We start from the raw sequence: 22,271 nt of genomic DNA on the forward strand, positions 1-22,271 counted from the left end.
GGCATTATTTCTGTAGTGCCATTGAAGTATAATAAGATATAGAACTTATGATATTTTTTATAACCAAGTAGTTCCAAAGATGAGAAAAAGATATATATTAAATTTGTAAAAATAAATAAAAGAAGTGTAATGATTTAGGTAATATTAGATGTATTAAAGGTGAAGATAAAAAATACTTATTAACAATAATGAAACTATAGAAAAATTAAAAATATTTTTATTAATTATTTAAAGAACATTCCGTACATGGCTTAGCTCTAATGATTGACATTAGTAATAGATTTAATAAATATAGATTTGTTTACAAAATTAAAACTAGTAAAGTCAAAGATGCCTTAGAAAAGATGAAAATACATGATGATTTCTCTATCGAGGTTTCAAAATTTTAGGAGATCAAAGAATAGCTTAGTTAATTAATTTATTTAATAAAATTCTGAGAGTTTAATAAATATGTGTTGAATGAAGAAAGCATTTTTTAATGGATAAGGGTGATATATAAAATTATTAAAATTATAAAGTAATCAAAATCATAAGCTACACTATGAAACCTTGGAGAAGAGTTTTCAAAAGTTTTAGAAATATAGAAAGCTTGTCTAGTGAGTTTTTTATTATTCTAGGACTATATCAAGAATTTGCATTAAGCCCCTATACATTTGACAATGGATAAATCTACTAGTCATTTATAGAATAAACATTCTTAGTGTATAATATTTGCTAATGATACTATGTTAATTAATAAGAGTCTGAACGAACTTAATTCAAAGCATAGAGGTAATCCTTAAAAACTAAATGTTTTTAATTAAGTATGACTAATATTTCATATATAAGATATAGTTAAGTCAAATTGATGAGAATATATACTAAGTAAAAAATTTTAGATATCTTGGATCAACTATTTAGTACGATAGAGAGATTTATGAAGATATTATTTATAAAATAAATATAGAATTACTAAAATGATGAGTTGATCATTCGATATATTTTAGATTTAAAACAAATATAAAATAATTATTAGATCAATAATATTTTATGAACCTAAGTGTTTGATAGTTAAGAAATAATATATGTAAAAAATATATGTTAGAAAGATGAGAATGTTGAGGTGGATGTGTGAGCTACTTGAAAATATAGAAAAAAAAATATTTTTATTTGTAATCAATTAGAAATTAATATAAAATGAGAAAAATTATTTAAAATGATATAGACGTATGATTAGGAGACCTACCAATTCGATAGTCAAAAGAATTAAAATGATTATTATTAATAGCATAAAAATACTTTAAAAAAATTATAAATAAAAAATTAAAATATCTTTAATTGAACTTATTACATAATTTTTGAAAGTAATATTTAGTTGAGCTACTAAAGGCTTTAATAATTTATCATAAGAGTTTGGATTCAACTTTCATCTTCATCACTTACTTAAAAAAAGAAAATGTTTACCATTTTATTGTTGTTGGCTGATTTTGAATATGGGTTGGTTTGCAAGTTAATATTTTGTAATAAATTTAAGTTACAATTGCCAAATCGGAAAACATTCTTACACAAATTAAAGTTACACCTAACTTGATATTTTCCTCCTGCTTTTGCTACCTAATTGGAGATGACCGCAGGACAACGTTGTTAGCGAAGAAGATTATTGTTTACCAATTAAGATAGTTCCGTTTCAATCCCTCTTTAAGTGGATCTATTCCATTATTCTTAGATTAATATTTAAAGTGTAATAAAATATATTGAAAGTTGTTTTAAACCCTAACCTTTAACATATTTGGTAAATAAATCTGGTACTTCATCATCAATACTAACATAATTTAGGTGTAAGTTATATCTAATAAGGTTTGGATCTAATACATCATCATCAAATCAATATCTTTAAGTGTAAAGTAAGGAATCCTCAACCTTCAATAAATAAATCTAGTATATCAAAAAATATATATGAGATAAGATTTTGATCCATCATCCTTTCGTTCCTCACCCTTTGATAAGTGAATCGATTGTGGAATGAGATTTCGAATGGTCAATGGCTATAAAATATACTGGATAGATTAAGAATTCTTAACTTTTTGATAAATGAATTTGGTTCATCGTCATCAAATTAATATCTTAAAATTAAAAAATAGTTTAGACGAGACATATCATAAAATGTAAAAAGCAATGTTTAAAAGCTGTAAATTTGATCTACCATCAAATTTCCTATATCATATCATCTTATACATGTACATATATCGCCTTTCTCTTATCGAACTTGGTGATTTCCTTCGCTGCAGTCGTGATGGAACTCTCTCTGTGGATGCTGCTTTCACTCGGTGTCTCCGTCCTCCTCCTCCTCCTCCTTTCTAGAGCCACAAAGAGGTCATCAAAGTCCCGCGGTCAGCGGCTTCCACCTGGGCCGACTCCACTCCCAGTTGTCGGCAACCTGTTCGAGCTCGGCGACAAACCCCACCGTTCCCTCGCCCGCCTCGCCAAGGTCTATTCCCCAATCATGACTCTCCGCCTCGGTCAAGTGAACACTGTGTTCGTCTCGTCCCCGGAACTGGCAAGGGAAATCCTGCAGGAGAACGATGCAGTCCTCTCCAGTCGTTGGATCCCAGAATCTGTTCGCGTGTTGGCCTTCAACGAGGCCTCCATGGTGTGGCTTCCGCCGTACCAACGATGGCGGAACCTGCGTAGAATCTGTAAAACCGAGCTCTTTACTACACGAAGACTCGACAGCTACCGATCCCTTCGGCGCCAAAAGGTACAGGAACTGATGCAGTACATCTCTGACAGCGCGTCGAAGGGCTCGTTGGTTGACGTAGGGCGATTAGCGTTCAGCACCACGCTGAATTTGATTTCTCGCACTATCTTCTCCGTCGATCTCGCCGATCTCTACGGAGAGTCCTCGCAAGAATTCAAGCATGTGGTGGAGGGGATCTTGGAGGAAGCTGGGCGGGCGAACCTGTCCGATTACTTCCCACTGCTCGCAAAGCTCGACCCGCAGGGTATTCGTCACCGTTCCACCAAATACTTCAAGAGGCTGCATGAAATCTTCGATGAGCATATAGATCGGCGTCTGCACAGCAAACGAGATGGAACCACCGCCCGGAATGATTTCTTGGATGAGCTCCTCGAGCACCAAGTTCAGGGAGACGGCACCAAGTTCGATCGACAAGCATTGAAATGTTTCTTTTCAGTGAGGATACATTCTCGAACAAGTAACGGCGATGGGGTAAACTCTATTCCTACATCATCTAAACCACGAAATGGCTTTGATTTGGCAGGACTTATTTGTGGCGGGGAGCGACACGACCTCGAGCACGGTGGAATGGGCTATGGCGGAGCTGCTTCGGAATCCCCGGGTCACGTCGAAAGTCCGTGAGGAGATCCTACGAGTTATCGGCTTCTCAAGAGAAGTGGAGGAAGCGGACATCGGTTCGCTCCCCTATCTGCAAGCCGTGGTCAAGGAGACGTTGCGTCTGCACCCACCGGTGCCACTTATGCTACCTCGCTTGGCAGAAGCGACCGTGGAGCTACACGGCTACGAGATACCCGAGGGCACGCGGTTGCTCATCAATATCTGGGCGATCGGGCGAGACAGCAGCTTGTGGACGGAGCCGGAGGAGTTCTTGCCGGAGAGGTTCTTGAACAAGGAGGTGGACTTCAAGGGCCGCCACTTTGAGTTCATACCGTTCGGGTCGGGACGCCGGATCTGCCCTGGACTGCCATTGGCGTACCGGATGGTGCACCTCATGCTCGCATCCATGCTGCAGAGGTTCGAGTGGAGGCTGCCGGAAGGGAAAGAGCCGAGGGATTTGGACATGGAGGAGAAGTTTGGACTCACCTTGATCATGGCTTCTCCACTCAAAGCTATGGCCGTTCCCACTAAATGCTGTTAGACTAGGATTCATCTTGTCAATTGAACTTTCCACCATGAGCTCTGCCAAAGCAATAAGATTCAGCTTACAGACAAATTTCAAGTTAACTTACAAGTAAACTTAGTTCATGTTCGAGTTAGCTTTTGCGTCCAAGTGATGATTGGAAATAGGGTTTCCATAAATGTTGGACCTAGAAAAGATTTCATAGTTTGTGTTCTCTATCTAATTGGATATACATCTGCATCAATACCAATACTGTTTCTCCCATTACCTTATGGATTGATTATTCACTCCCTATCAGTCAATCTAAGATTTAGACTGGCCCTTCATCTCCTCTCTCTCGCCTTACAATGTTTTTAAGCACATGGCTTCTCCTCTTGCGCCCCGTCACAATAACATTGTATTGGGACACAGAAACACTATAAAGCACTGAGTGAAGTCATTACTGGTTTATGTTATACATTTGAGAGGCCATCGGTTATATGTATATTACTTTGCTAGACGTTATAATATCATTATAGTGTTTTACGATATGTGTTTCTAGACATCGTAGAAACATTGTATTCTAGCACAGAAACACCGTAAAGCACTTAAAGATGTCAGCATTGGATTCTCTTTGTTTGAAAACATTTATATTATATGTTTGACAAGTTGTTGGTTACATTTACAGTGTTTTGTTAGACGTTACGATATTATTATAGTATTTTACGATGTTGATACAATGTTTTGCTAGACATCACAAAAACATAGGTTTCCAGCACAGAAATACTATGAAGCCAGTATTGGATTCTATCGTTACATATTAGGTTATATTTAAAGTGTTTTGTTAGACGTTACTATATTGTTATAGTGTTTTATGATATCTTTACAGTGTTTTATTAGTCATCACAAAAACACTGTGTTCCAAAGTAAAAACACTGTAAAATATTGTAATACATAGCACAGAAACACAGTAAACCATAGTAATCACTATGATGCATGTCAGTATCTGTGATTATTCAACACAGTAAACCACAGCATTACACTGTATTAAGTTTACATTTACACTGTTTTAATATAAAACATAGTAAAACATTGTGATAAAACCCACATAAGTCCTGATTGATATAGTTGTTAAACATTGTATCTGAACGAAGAAACATTATAAAGGGATCATTTCCTAAATCCTTATCATTCATTACACTCCATACAATTTATATTGGTTATAAAAAGTCATTTATGATATTTTGGAACGTCATTATAGTGTTTTCATTCATATACAAAAAAACACTGAATCCAAGTATAAAAAAATTGTAAAAAGATCATTTCCCAAAGTCTTATCATTTATTCCACTCCATACAATGTCGACAAATGCAATAGGATATAATTTGCATTGTATTATTTCATATAAATCATAAAAAAATTATTTAGCATATTTTGGAATGTCATTATAGTGTTCTCATTCAAATACAAAGAAAAACACAGTATCTAAATGAAAATATTATAAGGGGGTCATTTCTCAGATTTTTATCATTCATTCCACTCCATACAAATGGGAAAACATGTATCTGAAGTTCATTCATCTTCATTGTGACTCTTTCGCCAAATAATAGAAAAACATGTCCTCATGTGAAATTATAAAGATCTCAACATTTCTCCCTAAAGATTCTGAATAATGAACCCAAAAGAGGAGCACTCATGATAAACTTTTTATCTGTTACTTGGATTATTCTCAGGCAGTCTAGTTTAGATTATTGCACTTAAGTTTTTTTTTCTTAACTGAAAATGTCATATATACAGGCTTACATTACATGGATATTTGGTAAATGAATTTGGTACATCATTATCACACCAATAATTTATATATGAGGTCAAAAATACTTATATATATATATCCTAACATCTTTTTTACGCCAAACTTCAAAAAAAGAAATAGTAGAGTTGGTAATGCGTTGGAATCGTTCTGAAGTTTATCAAATGGAAGGAAATCAAACTTGGTCCAGAAGTAGGGAGCGATGTGACAAGAAGAGGGAGAAGAGAGGCCTCGGTTCAATCGACGGTGTCCTCTCGCCTCACCTGCCATCGCTAAAACTCCTACTTCCACTGAAATCGTAGCTGTGGTTTGTCCCGATAAGGGCAATCCTTTTCTCCCGTTGTCTTCTTCCAACCCACAACGTGGTCATCCATACCTTCTTTCTTCTTCCCCATTGTTGGGCTGATGGCTCATATTCAGCCCACAGCCCACACCCTCTCTTAACCTAACCCTAATTAAGATTAGAGGGGTGTGGTGGCTGCGTTTTAGAGGTAGATTAAAGCTATAAAAAGGCAGCAACGAGGCAGATCTTTGTAGCCACGAGATTCCAAAGAGAAGAAGGAGATCAAGGCAGAAAAGGAAGAGAAAGAAAGGGAAGAAGACAAGGACAACGCAGAGAGACTGTTCATAATCATCTAGCAGTGTTCTCATCTCAGGTTAGATCAAATCTACAGTAGACTCTTGCTGTGATTACTTGGGAGGTTTTAGATATTGTGGGCAGTAACGTGATCCTTGTATCCCAGTTATTCTCTTGTGGTTGTTGCTTGGGTTTTGGGCAAAAGATTGAGATTTGTATATTCATTATTCTCATAGTGGATTATCTCTAGTTTGCCCCGTGGTTTTTACCCTTCACATTGAAGGGGTTTTCCACGTATATCTTGGTGTTCTGTTTGATTGTGTTTCCATTTTATTCCACTACATATTTTGGTCTTCTAGTATTTGTTCCTATACAAAGGTTATTCCTCTTTTTATCCCCATCAACTGGTATCAGAGCGGGGTTTTGGTGATTTAATTTTTGTATTTGAACATGGAGGCCAGTAATATTTCTCGCATGATTAGTTTAAATGGAAATAATTGGATGATATGGAAACCAAGAATGGAAGATCTCTTGTATTGCAAAGATTTGTATGGACCTTTGCAGGGGGATAGTGCAAAACCTACAACTATGACAGATGATGAGTGGAAGAGGTTAGATCGAAAAACAATTGGGTTTATTAGACAGTGGCTTGATGATAGTGTCTTTCACCATGTTTCTACTGAAATTTCTGCATATTCTCTTTGGAAAAAATTGGAAAGTCTCTATGAAAGAAAAACAGCTGGCAACAAAGCTTTTTTGATCAGAAAACTTGTGAACCTAAAATATAGAGAGGGTGCTTCTATTGCTGAGCATTTGAATGAAATGCAGAGTATTACTAACCAGTTATCCTCTATGAGAATGTCTCTTGATGATGAGTTGCAGGCATTGTTACTTCTCAGTTCATTACCAGAAAGTTGGGAGACACTGGTGGTTTCCCTCAGTAATTCTGCGCCAGATGGTATTGTCACTATGAGTCAAGTAACAAGCAGTTTGTTGAATGAGGAGTTGAGAAGAAAGAGTTCAGCAACATCTCAGAATGATTCACAGTCACTTATCTCAGAGAACAGAGGAAGGTCAAAGTCTAGAAGCAGTTCACGTATGGGTAGGAGCAAGTCAAGATCAAGAAAAGATATTGTTTGCTATAACTGTGGTGAGAAAGGACATTACAAGAACCAATGTAAGCAACCTAAGAAGAACAAGAAAAAGGGAAAAGAAGTGGAGTCTACAGAATCAAAAGATAATACTACAGCTACAGTGCAGGGTGGTGATTATTTGATTTTGTCTCCTTCTGATGATATTTTTTCTTGTGTGTGTCAGGATCTTGAGTGGGTGATTGACACAGGTGCTTCTTATCATGCTACACCTCGGAGGGAGTTTTTTGCTACATACAAGTCTGGAAACTTTGGTGTTGTCAAGATGGGCAACTATGGCACAGCAGACATCATTGGCATGGGTGATATCCATTTAAAGACCAACCTTGGCTGCAAGTTGGTACTTAAGGATGTGAGACATGTGGTTGACTTGAGGCTGAATTTAATTTCAGTTGGAAGACTAGATGATGAAGACTATGAAAGCAGATTTCACAGAGGGCAATGGAAACTCAGTAAGGGTTCTCTTGTTATAGCTAATGGAAAGAAATGTCATACTTTGTACAGGTTGCAGGCTAAAGCTTATGGTGAGCAGTTAAATGCTACAGAGAAAGACTTCAGTATGGAGTTGTGGCATAGGCGATTGGGACACATGAGCGAGAAGGGGCTGCAAACTCTTTCCAAGAAAGAGGTATTACCAGATCTCAGAGGTATACATCTGAACCCTTGTATTGATTGTTTAGCTGGTAAACAACATAGAGTTTCATTTGCTAGTGCTGCTTTGTCTAGAAAAATGCATGCCTTAGACCGTGTTTATACAGATGTATGTGGTCCTTTGAGGACAAAAACTCCTGGTGGATCTGTTGATGTTCTTGGTATAAGTGGTGCACTTTATTTTGTCACTTTTATAGATGATTTTTCTAGGAAAGTTTGGGCCTATGCTTTGAAGACCAAAGATCAGGTTATTAATGTCTTTAAAGAGTTTCATGCCAGGGTTGAAAGGGAGACAGAAAGGAAATTGAAATGCATAAGATCAGATAATGGTGGTGAGTATACAGGATTGTTTAATGACTATTGCAGGTCACATGGAATCCAACATGAGATGACAGTTCCTGGTACACCTCAGCATAATGCAATTGCAGAGAGGATGAACCGCACCATCATGGAAAAGATCAGATGTATGCTTTCACAGGCCAAGCTACCCAAAAGGTTTTGGGATGAGGCTTTGAGGACTGCAGTTGATGTGATCAACTTATCACCATGTACAGCCCTAGATGGTGATGTTGCAGAGCATGTATGGTCAGGGAAAGATGTTTCCTACAGGCATTTGAAAGTGTTTGGTTGTCGTGCATTTGCACATGTTCCAGATAATGAGAGGTCCAAGCTGGATGGTAAGTCTAAAGAATGTATTTTTCTTGGTTACTCACATGATCAGTTTGGTTACAGGCTTTGGGATCCAGAAAAGCAGAAGGTGTTCAGGAGCAGAGATGTGATCTTCTTTGAGGATCAAACCTTTGAGGATTTGAAGAAGAAGGCACCAGCCAAGACTTCTGCAGAAGGATTAGCAGATTGTGACCCAGTTACTCCTCCAGTATATCAGGGTGATGGGGGAGATATGCAGGAAGATGGTGTAGAACCTGATATTGATCTACCTGTAGGACATGTTGAGCAAGAAGAAGTAGGAGAGCAAGTTCCCGCAGAACCTCAGTTGAGAAGATCTTCTAGACAACGTCAACCTTCTAGAAGATACTCTACAGATGAGTATGTGATGCTTACTGATGCAGGTGAACCAGAGAGTTACCAGGAAGCAGTTGAGAGTGAGCAGAAAGAGAAGTGGTTAGCTGCTATGCAGGAAGAGATGGATGCTCTTCAGAAGAACCACACTTATGATTTGGTGCTACTACCAAATGGAATGAAGGCCTTGAAGAACAAGTGGGTTTTTAGGTTGAAGACTCAAGAATATTGTTCTCAACCAAAGTACAAAGCTAGATTGGTTGTGAAAGGCTTTGGTCAAAAGAAAGGTATTGACTTTGAAGAGATATTTTCTCCTGTTGTTAAAATGTCTTCTATTCGTGTTGCTCTTGGTATTGCTGCTAGCCAGGACTTGGAGGTTGAGCAGTTAGATGTGAAGACAGCTTTCCTTCATGGTGATTTGGAGGAGGAAATTTATATGGAGCAACCAGAAGGCTTCAAAGTCAAAGTTAAAGATAATTTTGTCTGCAAGTTGAAGAAGAGCTTGTATGGGCTAAAGCAAGCTCCAAGACAGTGGTACAGAAAGTTTGATTCATTTATGACAGAAAATGGATACAAAAGAACGACTTCAGATCATTGTGTGTACATCAAATGGTTTGGTGAGGATTTTATTATTCTCTTACTTTATGTTGATGACATGCTTATTCTTGGGAAAGATATGTCTAAAATTGACAGGTTGAAGAAGGAAATGAGTGAGTCTTTTGCAATGAAGGACATGGGGCCAGCAAAGCAAATACTAGGCATGCAGATTTCTCGTGACAGGAAAAACAAGAAGATTTGGTTGTCACAGGAGAAATACATCGAGAAGGTATTGGAAAGATTTAGTATGAGCAATGCTAAGCCAGTTGGTTCTCCTCTTGCAGGTCACTTCAAGTTGTGCTCAGAACAGAGTCCGTCAAGTGATGAGGAGAAGGAGAAAATGCAAAAGGTTCCTTATGCTTCAGCAGTTGGAAGTTTAATGTATGCAATGGTATGTACGAGGCCAGACATCGCATATGCAGTGGGTGTTACTAGCAGATTTCTTGCAAATCCAGGCAAAGAGCACTGGGCAGCGGTGAAGTGGATTTTTAGATATCTCAGAGGGAGCTCTAAGGTTTGTTTAAGCTTTGGAGGTGGACCACCTATGTTAACAGGTTACACAGATGCAGATATGGCAAGAGATATAGATACGAGGAAGTCTACTTCAGGTTATGTACTTACTTTTGCAGGGGGAGCTGTGTCATGGCAATCCAGGTTACAAAGGTGTATTGCTCTCTCCACCACAGAAGCAGAATATATTGCTGCTACAGAGGTATGCAAAGAAATGTTATGGATGAAAGAATTCTTACAAGAATTGGGGCTGAAACAGGAAAATTATGTGGTGCATTGTGACAGCCAGAGTGCCATCCATTTGTGTAAGAACCCAATGTTTCATTCCAAGTCAAAGCATATAGATGTCAGATACCATTGGATTCGAAATGTATTTGAAGAGAAGCAGTTGCAGCTTCAGAAAATTCATACAGATGACAACGGAGCAGACATGTTGACGAAGACCTTACCAAAAGAAAGACAGGAGATATGCCGACAGTTGGTCGGCATGGCTTCACATTGAGGAGTCATGGGACAGCCTCCCTTATGGGCTGAAGGGGGAGGTTGTTGGGCTGATGGCCCATATTCAGCCCATGTGGGCTTTATCAGCCCACAGCCCACACCCTCTCTTAACCTAACCCTAATTAAGATTAGAGGGGTGTGGTGGCTGCGTTTTAGAGGCAGATTAAAGCTATAAAAAGGCAGCAACGAGGCAGATCTTTGTAGCCACGAGATTCCAAAGAGAAGAAGGAGATCAAGGCAGAAAAGGAAGAGAAAGAAAGGGAAGAAGACAAGGACAACGTAGAGAGACTGTTCACAATCATCTAGCAGTGTTCTCATCTCAGGTTAGATCAAATCTACAGTAGACTCTTGCTGTGATTACTTGGGAGGTTTTAGATATTGTGGGCAGTAACGTGATCCTTGTATCCTAGTTATTCTCTTGTGGTTGTTGCTTGGGTTTTGGGCAAGAGATTGAGATTTGTATATTCATTATTCTCATAGTGGATTATCTCTAGTTTGCCCCGTGGTTTTTACCCTTCACATTGAATGGGTTTTCCACGTATATTTTGGTGTTCTGTTTGATTGTGTTTCCATTTTATTCCGCTGCGTATTTTGGTCTTCTAGTATTTGTTCCTATACAAAGGTTATTCCTCTTTTTATCCCCATCACCCATGTTATCCCAATCTAAAGGTTTGTAATTCTGATCTGAGACCCAAAAACAAAAAAAACAAAAAAGGGTAAGAGACTTTCTTGGACGGGTTGACATCCATTCCCACATGCGCTTTGAAGTTTTTACTCGGTGGACGGAGGCTTCTCACTTCTCCAAATCAAGTGGGCGAGGGTTGGAAGGACGATGTATTCTCTCGGTGTTTTTACATGTCATAGATGAATAGAAATAAGATTCAGATATAATAAGGTTAAGATAATGAAAGGAGGAGCTCAAATTTCTAATAGCTGGACGAAGCTTTCCGCTCCATCCAATTCGAGTGGCTGGCCCATTGGTAGCGCACGTCTACGACAATGACATGGGAAGAGAGGAAGAAGGGCGCACGTTTACGACAATGACAACGACGTACTATCTATCTTTCAACTCGTGGCCGTACTAAATCAACCCTTTTCCCTTAATTATCCCAACCTGAATGGCTGCAATAATTAGCGATGACATAAGCACGTGCGAAGTGACCAAAGTAGCTTCGCTATTCGCAATTACGCATGTGTGCTAACGTGGACTGAAAGGACACTTTACTAATCGTAATATAGCAACATGTTTTGTCCTCAGAGTTACTATCTATCGCTAAGACTCCAGTAAGCCATTGTTGTTAGTTACTAATCAATATAAACAAGTCATCAATCTTCTTTTTTCATAGGTATTATATTTCGTCCTCTCTCATTGACTCGCTTTTATCCTGTATTTTTATCTTTCTCATAGTTTTTCTTATTTATTTTCTTTCACATTTACATTTTTAGCTTCTCTTTTAAATTTACAGTGCATGAAGAAGACGTATTCTTTTGTCAAAAAATTTTATGAATTCATTTTTACGAATCTTGAGGTGAGAATTTCGGAGAATATTTAAACAATATTATTTTTCATATTACGTCTATTAGAGCATACCACATTTTTTGTTTTCCTTTTTCTTCACACTGGTATGATTATTTGGTCTAGTGTAATATTTGTTTCCCAGTAAACTTTGGGGAAGAACAGCTACATTGCATGATAGTATAAGGGATATGACTCCAAACTTTTCTCTCACTTACCAGTCTATGTTTCAAAGTTGATTGCGAGAAATTAACCTTCATGTCAGCCCCAAACAGTCTTGCATTTTTAATCCAATAGAAAGCAACTGAAGCACCCTCTGATGTGCATCACAATAAGCCACAAATATAACGTGGCTTAGCTATTTTAAGAGAAAGAGAAGGAACGGTGCGAGGAAAGGGGACCTCTCTCACTGTACCATGTGTATGCACCAAGACAATAATGGACCAAGAAGACTAAGCAACACAAACATTAAAATGGTTGGTAGAATACTATTGAGTCCAATATAATACTTATATATGAAACTAATGCTTAGAAGAAAAAAAAATAAGGTAAATTTTTTATAAAAGTTTTTTTCTTTTTAGTTTTCCAAAAGGTACCTTTTTCAAAAATATCTCCTATTTTACTATAGATTAGTTCATCGAGTAAATTAGTCTAATTATTTAATTATAATATATTTTAAATAGACTTACTATATTTTGATGTCGATATACTTATATATGGAAATCTCTCTATTTGGTTGTAGATATTCCTAAATGAATAAGGATATCTATTTGAAATTTTATTTTTACGTATGAGTCGATTTATTTTTTGTTTTGATTTCATTTGTCTCATTGTTTTTTTTTTAAATTATAATCCTTTGGCTATTCAATTGATATATAAGTCTCCCTATTTGGTTGTTCAAACCAATAATTATACCTATTTGAAATCATATTTTTATATAGAGTTTTATTTTATTGGATTTTAAGTCTATTTATCTCAATTATAGTATTTTTGAATAGGCATATAATGATTTAGTGGAGTTATTAAAAATACTATAAGCCTAAAAAATATTATAAATGATAGTATAAATCTAGATTGTTTTGCTTTATAGATTGGTTCATAGGGTGTAACCAATACTGCGCTAGTTGTCATGTTAGAAAGATATTTTAGAAATAATGTCAAATAGAGGATGCCCTTTAAGAAAGATGAAAAAGAGGATATTTTCAACAAAAAAAAAAAAGTGCAAAAAAAATTCTTAGGCAAATTTTTTAGAAAAACTCCTTATTTTTTAAAATACAGTATCTTTTTTCAAAAATTTTCATAGAAAACCTCAAATTTTCAAAATAATAAAAGTAACTCCAAACCACTTTTTTATCTTTTTCCTTAAAAGTTGTATCTTCTCTCTCCTCTTTACAATTTGAACCAATCTAAAATTTGGATCGATTTAAAATAAATTATACTAAATAATTAATTAATATATATCAATTTATATTAACAAAAATAAAAAATAATTACATAAATAATTACTTTAGATTACAAAATTATAAATAATAAACTAAAAAGTAATTTTATTAACTATAAGGTAATTAATAATATAATGATATTTATATATTTTAAAATAAAAATATAAAATATAAATATTTTAAATGTATAGAAAAACTTCAAAATAAAATTTTACTCTTAAGAAAATTTAAAATTAAATATATAATAAATAGTTTTTATGGATTTTGACCGTTAAGTTGTTAAATTTATCTATAAAATATCAAAACATTATCATATAAATTATCAAAAAGAAAAAGAATTATGTTCTCATCACCTGAGATAACTTTTGATTCAAAAGAATCAAGATTTAGAACCACTTACACTAATTTTAGGGTCATTCAAAAAAATAGTGTAACTAGGTCTAAACCTAATCAAAACAAACTAGAACTTTTAGAAAATATTTGAATTAATCCCAAATGGACAAAAATATAACGTTATATTTTTTATAATTTAAATGATAATATTTTTGTTTTCTTATATTGTGAATATGTTGAATTTTTAAATTCTATAAATTCTTTAATTTTTTATAAAATTTGAAGCATTCATGCCATTTTTAGTACCATTTGAGCTTTTAAAGGGGTTTGAAAGCTATTCGAAATTTTGATCCTAAAACACAAAAATTTAGACCCACTTATGCTATTTTTGGCAATTCAAAAACAGCATAACTTGGTCTAAACCTGGTCAAAACAAGTTGAAACTTTTAGAAAATATTTAAATTAGTTCCAAATGGAACAAAATATAAGTTTTCTATTTTTAAGATTTAAATGATTTTTTTTTTTTTCACATTGTGAATACTTCAATTTTTTTCAATTTCATTAATTTCTTAAATTTTGTTAAAATTTGATATTTTCATGTAATAATTTGTAACATTTAAGCTCTGAATATGTTTGAAACCTACTATAAAATTTTGGTCCAAAAGCACCAAGATTTAGACTCGCTTACATTGTCCTTGGGGGTAAATAAGTGTAACATCGTCTAACATTTTCAAATATTTAAATTAGTCCCAAATAGACAAAAATATAAATTTAATTTTTTTAATAATTTAAATAATAATTATTTATTTTTCACTTTGTGAATATTTTGAATTTTTTTAATTTCATAAATTACTTCAATGTTTGTCAACATTTGATACACCCATATAATATTTTATAATATCTAAGCTTCTAAATAGGTTTAAAACACATTTTGGCCTAAAACACTAAGATTTAAACCCACTTAAACTGTTTTTGATGGAAATTCAAAAACAATGTAACTAGATCTAAACCTAATCAAAATAAATTAAAACTTTTAGAAAATATAATTTTTATATTTTTAAAAATTTAAATGATATTATTTTGATTTTTTTAGACTGTGAAAACTTTGAATTTTTATAAATGCTTTAATTTCTTTAAATTTTGACAAAATTTGAAGCTTCCATGTAATATTTTGCAACATTTGAGCTTCTAAGTAGTTTTAAAACATATTCAAAAATTTTGACCCAAAAAACCGAGATTTAGACCCACTTATATTATTTTTGGGGCAATTAAAAAAAATATAACTCAGTTCAAAACAAGTTGAAACTTAAAAAAAAAAAATTGAAGTAGTCCCAAATAAATAAATAAAATATATTTTTTTTTACATTTTGATAATTTAAATGATAATTTTCTGGTCTTTTCACATTGTGAATATTTTAATTTCTTCATATTTTATCAAAATTTGATACTTCCATGCAATGTATTGTAACATTTAAGCTTTTGAATAGATTTAAATCCTATTCTGAAATTTTGGTCCAAAAATATAAAGATTTAAACCAAGGTTCGCCGTATCGTATCGTATCGGCGTTTCGACCCGGGCTCGGTACCGGTACGGTACGGTATACCGCACGGTACACCCAGGTGTACCGAGCGGTACACTCACGTGTATCGAGCACTGTACACTGCTACAGTGCTAATGTACACTGCTACAGTGTTACTGTACACTGCTACAGTACTCGGTACGGTACGGGGCGGTCCGCGTACCGCTGGCCTGTCGGACCGGTACGTACCGCCCGTACCGGGGGTTCAGTCCTGTACGACAAACCTTGATTTTAAACCTACTTACACCATTTATAGGATCAATTAACAAAACGTGTAACTCGATCTAAACCTAGCCAAAACAAATTGGAACTTTCAAGAAACATTGGAATTAATCTTATATGGATAAAAAAAAATTCTATTTTTAAGAATTTAAATGATATTTTGTGATTTTTCACACTATGAATACTTTGAATTTTTCAATTTCATTAATTTCTTCAAAAATTATCAAAATTTGATACTTCCATTGAATATTTTATAACTTAAGCTTCTATGAAACCTATTATGAAGTTTGGTCCAAAAATACTAAGATTTAGACCCACTTATACTTTTTGGGGGTAATTAAAAAACAGTATAATTCCATCTAAACCAGATCAAAACAAGCTGGAACATTAAGGAAACATTTAAATTAGTCTCAAAAGTATAAAAAAATATAACTTTTTTATTTTTGAGAACTTAAATGATAATTTTCTATTATTTTTTACATTGTGAATATTTTTATTTTTTAAATTTCATCAATCTATTCAAATTTTGTCAAAATTTGATATTTTCATGAAATGTTTTGTAATATCTGAACATATAAATAAGTTTAAAATTCAAATTTTGGCCTAAAAACACCAAGATTTACACCCACATACATTATTTGTGGGGGAAATTCAAAACAGTGTTAATAGGTCCAAACTTTGTCAAAACAAATGGGAACTTTTAAGAAGCATTCGAATTAGTCTTAGATGGATGAAAAATATTATTTTTTTTGCAATTTTTGAGAATTTTAATGATATTTTTTAAAATGATAAATAGTTTATTTTTTAAAATTTTGATTTCTTCAAGTTTTGATAAAATTTGAAGCTTCCATGCAATGTTTTGTAATATTTTAGCTTTAAGTAGGTTTAAAATTGAAATTTTGATCCAAAAAATGAAGATTTAGTCCCACATATACTGTGCTTGAGTTAATTGAAAAAATATAATTGTGTCTGACATATACTGAAATTTTGATCCAAAAAAAATATAATTGAGATAATTGAAAAAAATTGAAATTTTGATCAAAAAATGAAGATTTAGCCCCACATATACTGTGCTTGAGATAATTGAAAAAAACAAGTTGGAACTTTTAGAAAATGTTTGAGTTAGTCTCAAATGGACAAAAAAATACAACTCTTTCTATTTTTGAGAATTTAAATTATATATTTTTTCACATTGTAAATACTTATAATTTTTTATTTAATTAATTTCTTTAAATTTTATCAAAATTTGATACTTCCATTCAATGTTTTGTAACATTTAAGCTTCTGAATAGACTAAAAACTTGTTCTGAAATCTAGTCCAAAGACCACCAAGATTTGGACATAATCTATTTTGGGGGGAATTCATAGACAATATAACAGAGTCCAAAACTTGGTCAAAATAAGTTAAAATTTTAGTAAACATTCAAAATTGATCCCAAATGGACTATATATATATATATATATATATATATATATATATATATATATATATATATATATATATATATATATATATATATATATATATAAACATTTAAGTATTAATTTCCTGGTCTTTTTAATATTATGAATACCATGAATTTTTTAATTTCATTAATTTTCTTCAAATTTTTCTCAAAATATGATACTTCCATGCAATGTTTTGTGACAATTGAGTTTCTGAATAAGTTTGCACCATATTTTAAAATTTTGGTCCAAAAAATTAAGATTTAAACCCATTTATATTGTTTTAGGGATCATTCAAAAACTGAGTCTAAACCTGATCAAAGCAATCTAGAACTTTCATCAGACATTTGACTATGATAAAAATATATTTTTTGTAATTCAAGAATTTAAATGATAATTTTTTGGTATTTTCTATACACATTTAATTTTTTAAGAGTCAAAATCATAAAAAAAACAATTTTTAAATACTTAAAAATAAAATAATGATTATATAGATCAATTAAATTTATTTCAAAGATTTTTTAACTATCTAAAAATTTTATATTTTATATTTATTTTTAAACTATATAATAATAATATTATTATATAATTCTTTAATTTATAATAAATAAAATTATTTTTATTATTTATTATATTTTTATAATTTAAAATAATTTTTATATAATTTTGTTCTCATTAATATAAATTAATAAATTATTTAATATAATTTATTTTAAGTCAATATAAGTTTTGTGTTAGTTCTATCCGTTCAGTCGAGTGGTTTGATTCAGTTTGAAAAGCAAGGAGAAAAGATAAAAAAAAGTGATTGGATTATTTTGTCATCTCAAAAATTAAAGATTCTTTTATAAAATTTTTTGACAAAGAGAACAACGCTAACTCGAAATTTTGTAAAATAAAATATTTTTCTTAAAAAAAAGCAAAAAACAAAAACTTTACCTTTTAAAAAAAATAGAAACGCATTATCTTCATTTTATCTTGTTTTATTTTGTTAGACGTCCAAAAACTATGCACGTGGAAGCATTTCTTTCCTCCTCCTTTTTGACCATTCCACCAAGGCGTGTACGGCCTCCCCCTGGGAATAAATTCTCCTCCTTTTTTAATCTGTCTCAATTCGAACCGCACGCTAAAACGCTGTTTAGTTTGGTCAACTAAGCCGTGAAGTCGGTCAACCTGGAAGATTTCTTTCAAACGTCGGAGTTCAAGCGTGTACCACAGCAGCTTGGACTTCTTCCCGTGTTGACTTCTGATCGATTCAATTCAACAGCCGAATCCTGGTCATTAAACATGTATTCCAAATTGTGGAAAGAGTCGAATGAGAAAACTTGCCAGTTTATTGTAGAAAATTGTCTCTGAGTTCATATGGACACTGTTTCTAAATCCTACCGGTGGGCTTTTCCGGTGCCCCTTTCGATCAGCTAAATTTGGCTGCCAAGTCATTCAAACATCCATAGATCAATAGATCATAAATGTGTCATGTACCAATTTGTTAACTCAAAAAGTTCATAACTTATCCAGGATGATCTGACTTGGTTTGAAAGTCGAATCTTGATGATGCAACGTGAGAATCGCTTCTATGTTGAATCTTCAAAAGTGGAAACAGACAAGTTGATGATGGCAAGGACGTTTTAGGCTTTGCCAATGCTTTTCTATCTCCTCCTACAGTATAACTTTTATTGGGAGCACTTTTCGACATGATCCCTCTAATATTTAAATTAAAAAATTTTAAAATTAAAGTGTGAATGAAGAGAACTTTTTAGTCAAATTATTTGCACAGCTTAAAGATTATTTTTTTATTTTAATTTCAACTAATATATCGATTCATTGTCTTTTATTTTTATTTTTCATAACTACATCCCTGAGTTCTGATTGACGACATATTATCTCTATCATTATATATATAATTATTTTAAGTTCGATCATGTTGGAGTTTGTCATGATTATCATATGAGTTTTAATTTTTTAATAAAAAATAAAAATAATATAGATGAAAAATTATAGATAATATAATATAGTACTTGAGGTCTAAAAGTAACTATCTAAAGGTCTATAACAACATTCAAAACATAAGACAAGACCCCATCAATAATTAGGATCAAGGTAATGATTGTAAATGATGAAAATAATAGAAGATAAGAATAATTATTGAAGAAGTTTTATTTAAAAAGCTTTATTGAAGTGAAAAAGTTTAAATAAATTAATATGTCGTCTCATTAGGAAGAATAATTTTTCTCAACAAAATAAAGATTTCCTCGTATAGTTGAAAAAATCTGATTTCCTTGACGTTTTGCTTGCACATATTTTTTCAAGTTGAATATATGCAAAGTTGAATAAGTACAAAGATAGACGTTGGATCTTTCTTCACCTCCACCTCAGACTCATCAACCACTTAAAAACTTAAAAACTTGTGCGAGTGTTATATTTGTTAGAGGTTATCATGACTCCATTACTATCAATTATAAATAGAGAGATCCTTCGATAAGCCCGGAGATCCTTCGCTAAGCCCGGTCTCACATGCAACTTAATCAAAATGAGAGGGAAATTTAAACATCTTCTTATACGATTGAAAAATACTACATTACTATCAGCCTAAGTCAAAATATGAAATAAGGATCTTCTTATACGACTGATAATAATACTAAAAACTTTAAACATCTATATTAAAAAAATTAAATATTTTTATTCAGATACAAATAACAAAAAAATCAACGAAGGTCATAGTCTCAAGGTTGAATTGGAAAATAAACTCAATTTTTATGAAGATGACATCCAAGGAATGAGCTCGATTTTGAACACTCAGGAATGACAAATAGAGTCTACAAAATAAGATCCTTTCATAATCTTCCCTCTTAAGGATATCCACATTAGAAGCCTGGATTTGAAGAACATCATCTTGCGAGGAGGGAGCTGTATGAAATAAAGGGGAGATACTTCTGTGGTTTGGAGGGTTAAATTAAAAAGGGAGCTCTTGAGCGGAACTCGCTAGACCCCATGGGGTGCAATGCATAGTAGCTACCACTGCAATAGTATAAGGAAGAAGGTGGGGCTCTCTCCTTGGTACAGGAAAAGTGTTGGGTCCAGCCTATATATGGACTTGGATAATTTGGGCCATAAGCCCAAATTGCAATGTGCGACGACGTGCAGAAAAGAGGAGAGAGAAATAGAAAGAGAGAGGTATTTTCCTGTTATACTCATTTTGTGATATCTAGAATTCTCTTATAAGGAGATCTTATACTATTCTTGAATCAAGATCTATGATCTTGATGTGATTATGATCCTCTAGTTATTCTAGAGAAGATATATTGTAAACCTGTTATCATTACTATTAATAGTATTAATAGTGAAAATTTGAAGTGAACTACGATCTCATAGTTTTTTCCACATTAGATTTTTTATGTTAAAAAGATTTAGTCTTACTGTGTGATTAATTATTTACTTTGTTGTTTATATTATGTTGGTTGATATTTTTATTTGGATATCAAGTTGATATTTTGATGACAAACTGGCCAAAATAATAATATGCTTTAATAAATTTTTTCTCAACGGGAAGGAAGCAGCGGTCCACCGAGGGAGCCCCCGAGGGAGCACCGTCGGTACGGGGGATTGCGACGCCTCCGCCGTAAGTAGCAAGGAGAGCCATCCCCGACGGCGAGGAGACGACGCCACCATCAACGGCCAAAAAGGGGGCGACTCCTCTGCCCCACGAAACAAGGACCTCCGCAAGCGATGTGAGAACCACAGTCGGCGGGGAGTCAATCGCAAGCGTCGGTGGTGCAAGATCCACATCCGGAGCATCATCGCTGCCGCAGGTTACCGTGGGGAAGCGAAGACCTAGCACTGGCCGGAGAAGGGAGGAGCCTCTCAAGAGCCGTAGCAATCGAGGAAAACGGAGGCAGTGGGTCCTTCGCGACCGCACCCATGGGAGAAGACAGAGCCGCCGGAGGGGAAAGGGAAACACCACCGGCCGACCATATCCCGAAATTGATCGGCGCCGAAGCCGCCACAACTATCGTCACAGCATTGTGCGTCAGGCCAGAACTAACAACCTTGTAGGAGGCCGGAGAAGCCAGTGGGAATGATCCGGATGCCAAAGGTGCTGCCAGATCGGGAGTGACAACATGCAATTCGGCCACCGACAAATCAGGATCATCGTCGGCCAACAAAACCGAAGAATCAGCCAACAGAGGAGAGGTCTCAGGCGGATCAATCGCGGGGAGAGAGGAAGGGAGCGGCTGTCCGCCGGCCCTGCTCGCTTCAGCTGCTATTGGAATGCACACAACCTTGAAGCCACGCTGTAACCCAACGCCAGTGACATGCCTAGTAGCATGGAGCACCACCGGACAGACACCAACAGCACCGCGGCGAGGGAGCCCATATCCCATGGGGCCTGCAGAGGAGTGAAGGGGCAGTGACTCATCGTCGGCCCGTGAGGAGGCCGTTGTCATCAGTGAGGGATCATCGGTGGCCATGGGAGCATGCCTTCCCAATATCCCAAACCCTAGCAGACACTTTTTCTCGTGATCATCGCCTCGCAAAAGAAACCTTCTTCGATCGCGTGCGGCTTTTGATTGCTTCAAAATATAGCGAAAAAAAGGGGTTCATATGGCGCGAGTTTTCAGAGGCAAATTCATGAAGAAGAATAAGCCACCACATTTACCACAGCGAGGTTCGATCAACCTTAATTTGAGGTTTGAAACAATCAATCTTTGGTATATCACCAGTCTTAATCAATAATTATCTTTTCTTAATTGAATAATTTATTATATTTAGATCGATACGTGACAAAAATGATATTACATTTTTTTTATTAACTGGTTACATAAAATTCATAAATGATATACGGCGAAAATTATTAATTATATACGTGATATTAAAAATGATATACGTGACAAAATTCATAAAAAAAGTTATTAATTATTAACTGGTTACATAAAAAACCAAGGGAAGAACACAATTGATCGGTGACTATGTGAAGAAGAACACAATTGATCAAATCAGTAAACGAAATATTGAACAAAAACCAACCAAGTCGAACTAAAAATTTAATATACACCCTAATTTTAATTTTAGGACGGAGAAAAG

At 34.3% G+C, this 22,271-nt stretch overlaps 1 protein-coding gene across 1 annotated transcript; it reads left to right on the forward strand.

Moving 5' to 3' along the window:
* Positions 1 to 2,272: 2,272 nt before the first annotated feature.
* LOC135636391 (cytochrome P450 76T24-like) lies at positions 2,273 to 3,919 on the forward strand. The gene is made up of 2 exons (XM_065148078.1): positions 2,273 to 3,172; positions 3,261 to 3,919. The coding sequence occupies exons 1-2, from the start codon at positions 2,273 to 2,275 to the stop codon at positions 3,873 to 3,875; spliced, it is 1,515 nt and encodes a 504-aa protein (XP_065004150.1). The 3' UTR covers positions 3,876 to 3,919.
* Positions 3,920 to 22,271: the final 18,352 nt, after the last annotated feature.

The sequence above is a fragment of the Musa acuminata genome, chromosome BXJ3-4, assembly GCF_036884655.1.
Source record: "Musa acuminata AAA Group cultivar baxijiao chromosome BXJ3-4, Cavendish_Baxijiao_AAA, whole genome shotgun sequence".
Taxonomy (NCBI): domain Eukaryota; kingdom Viridiplantae; phylum Streptophyta; class Magnoliopsida; order Zingiberales; family Musaceae; genus Musa; species Musa acuminata.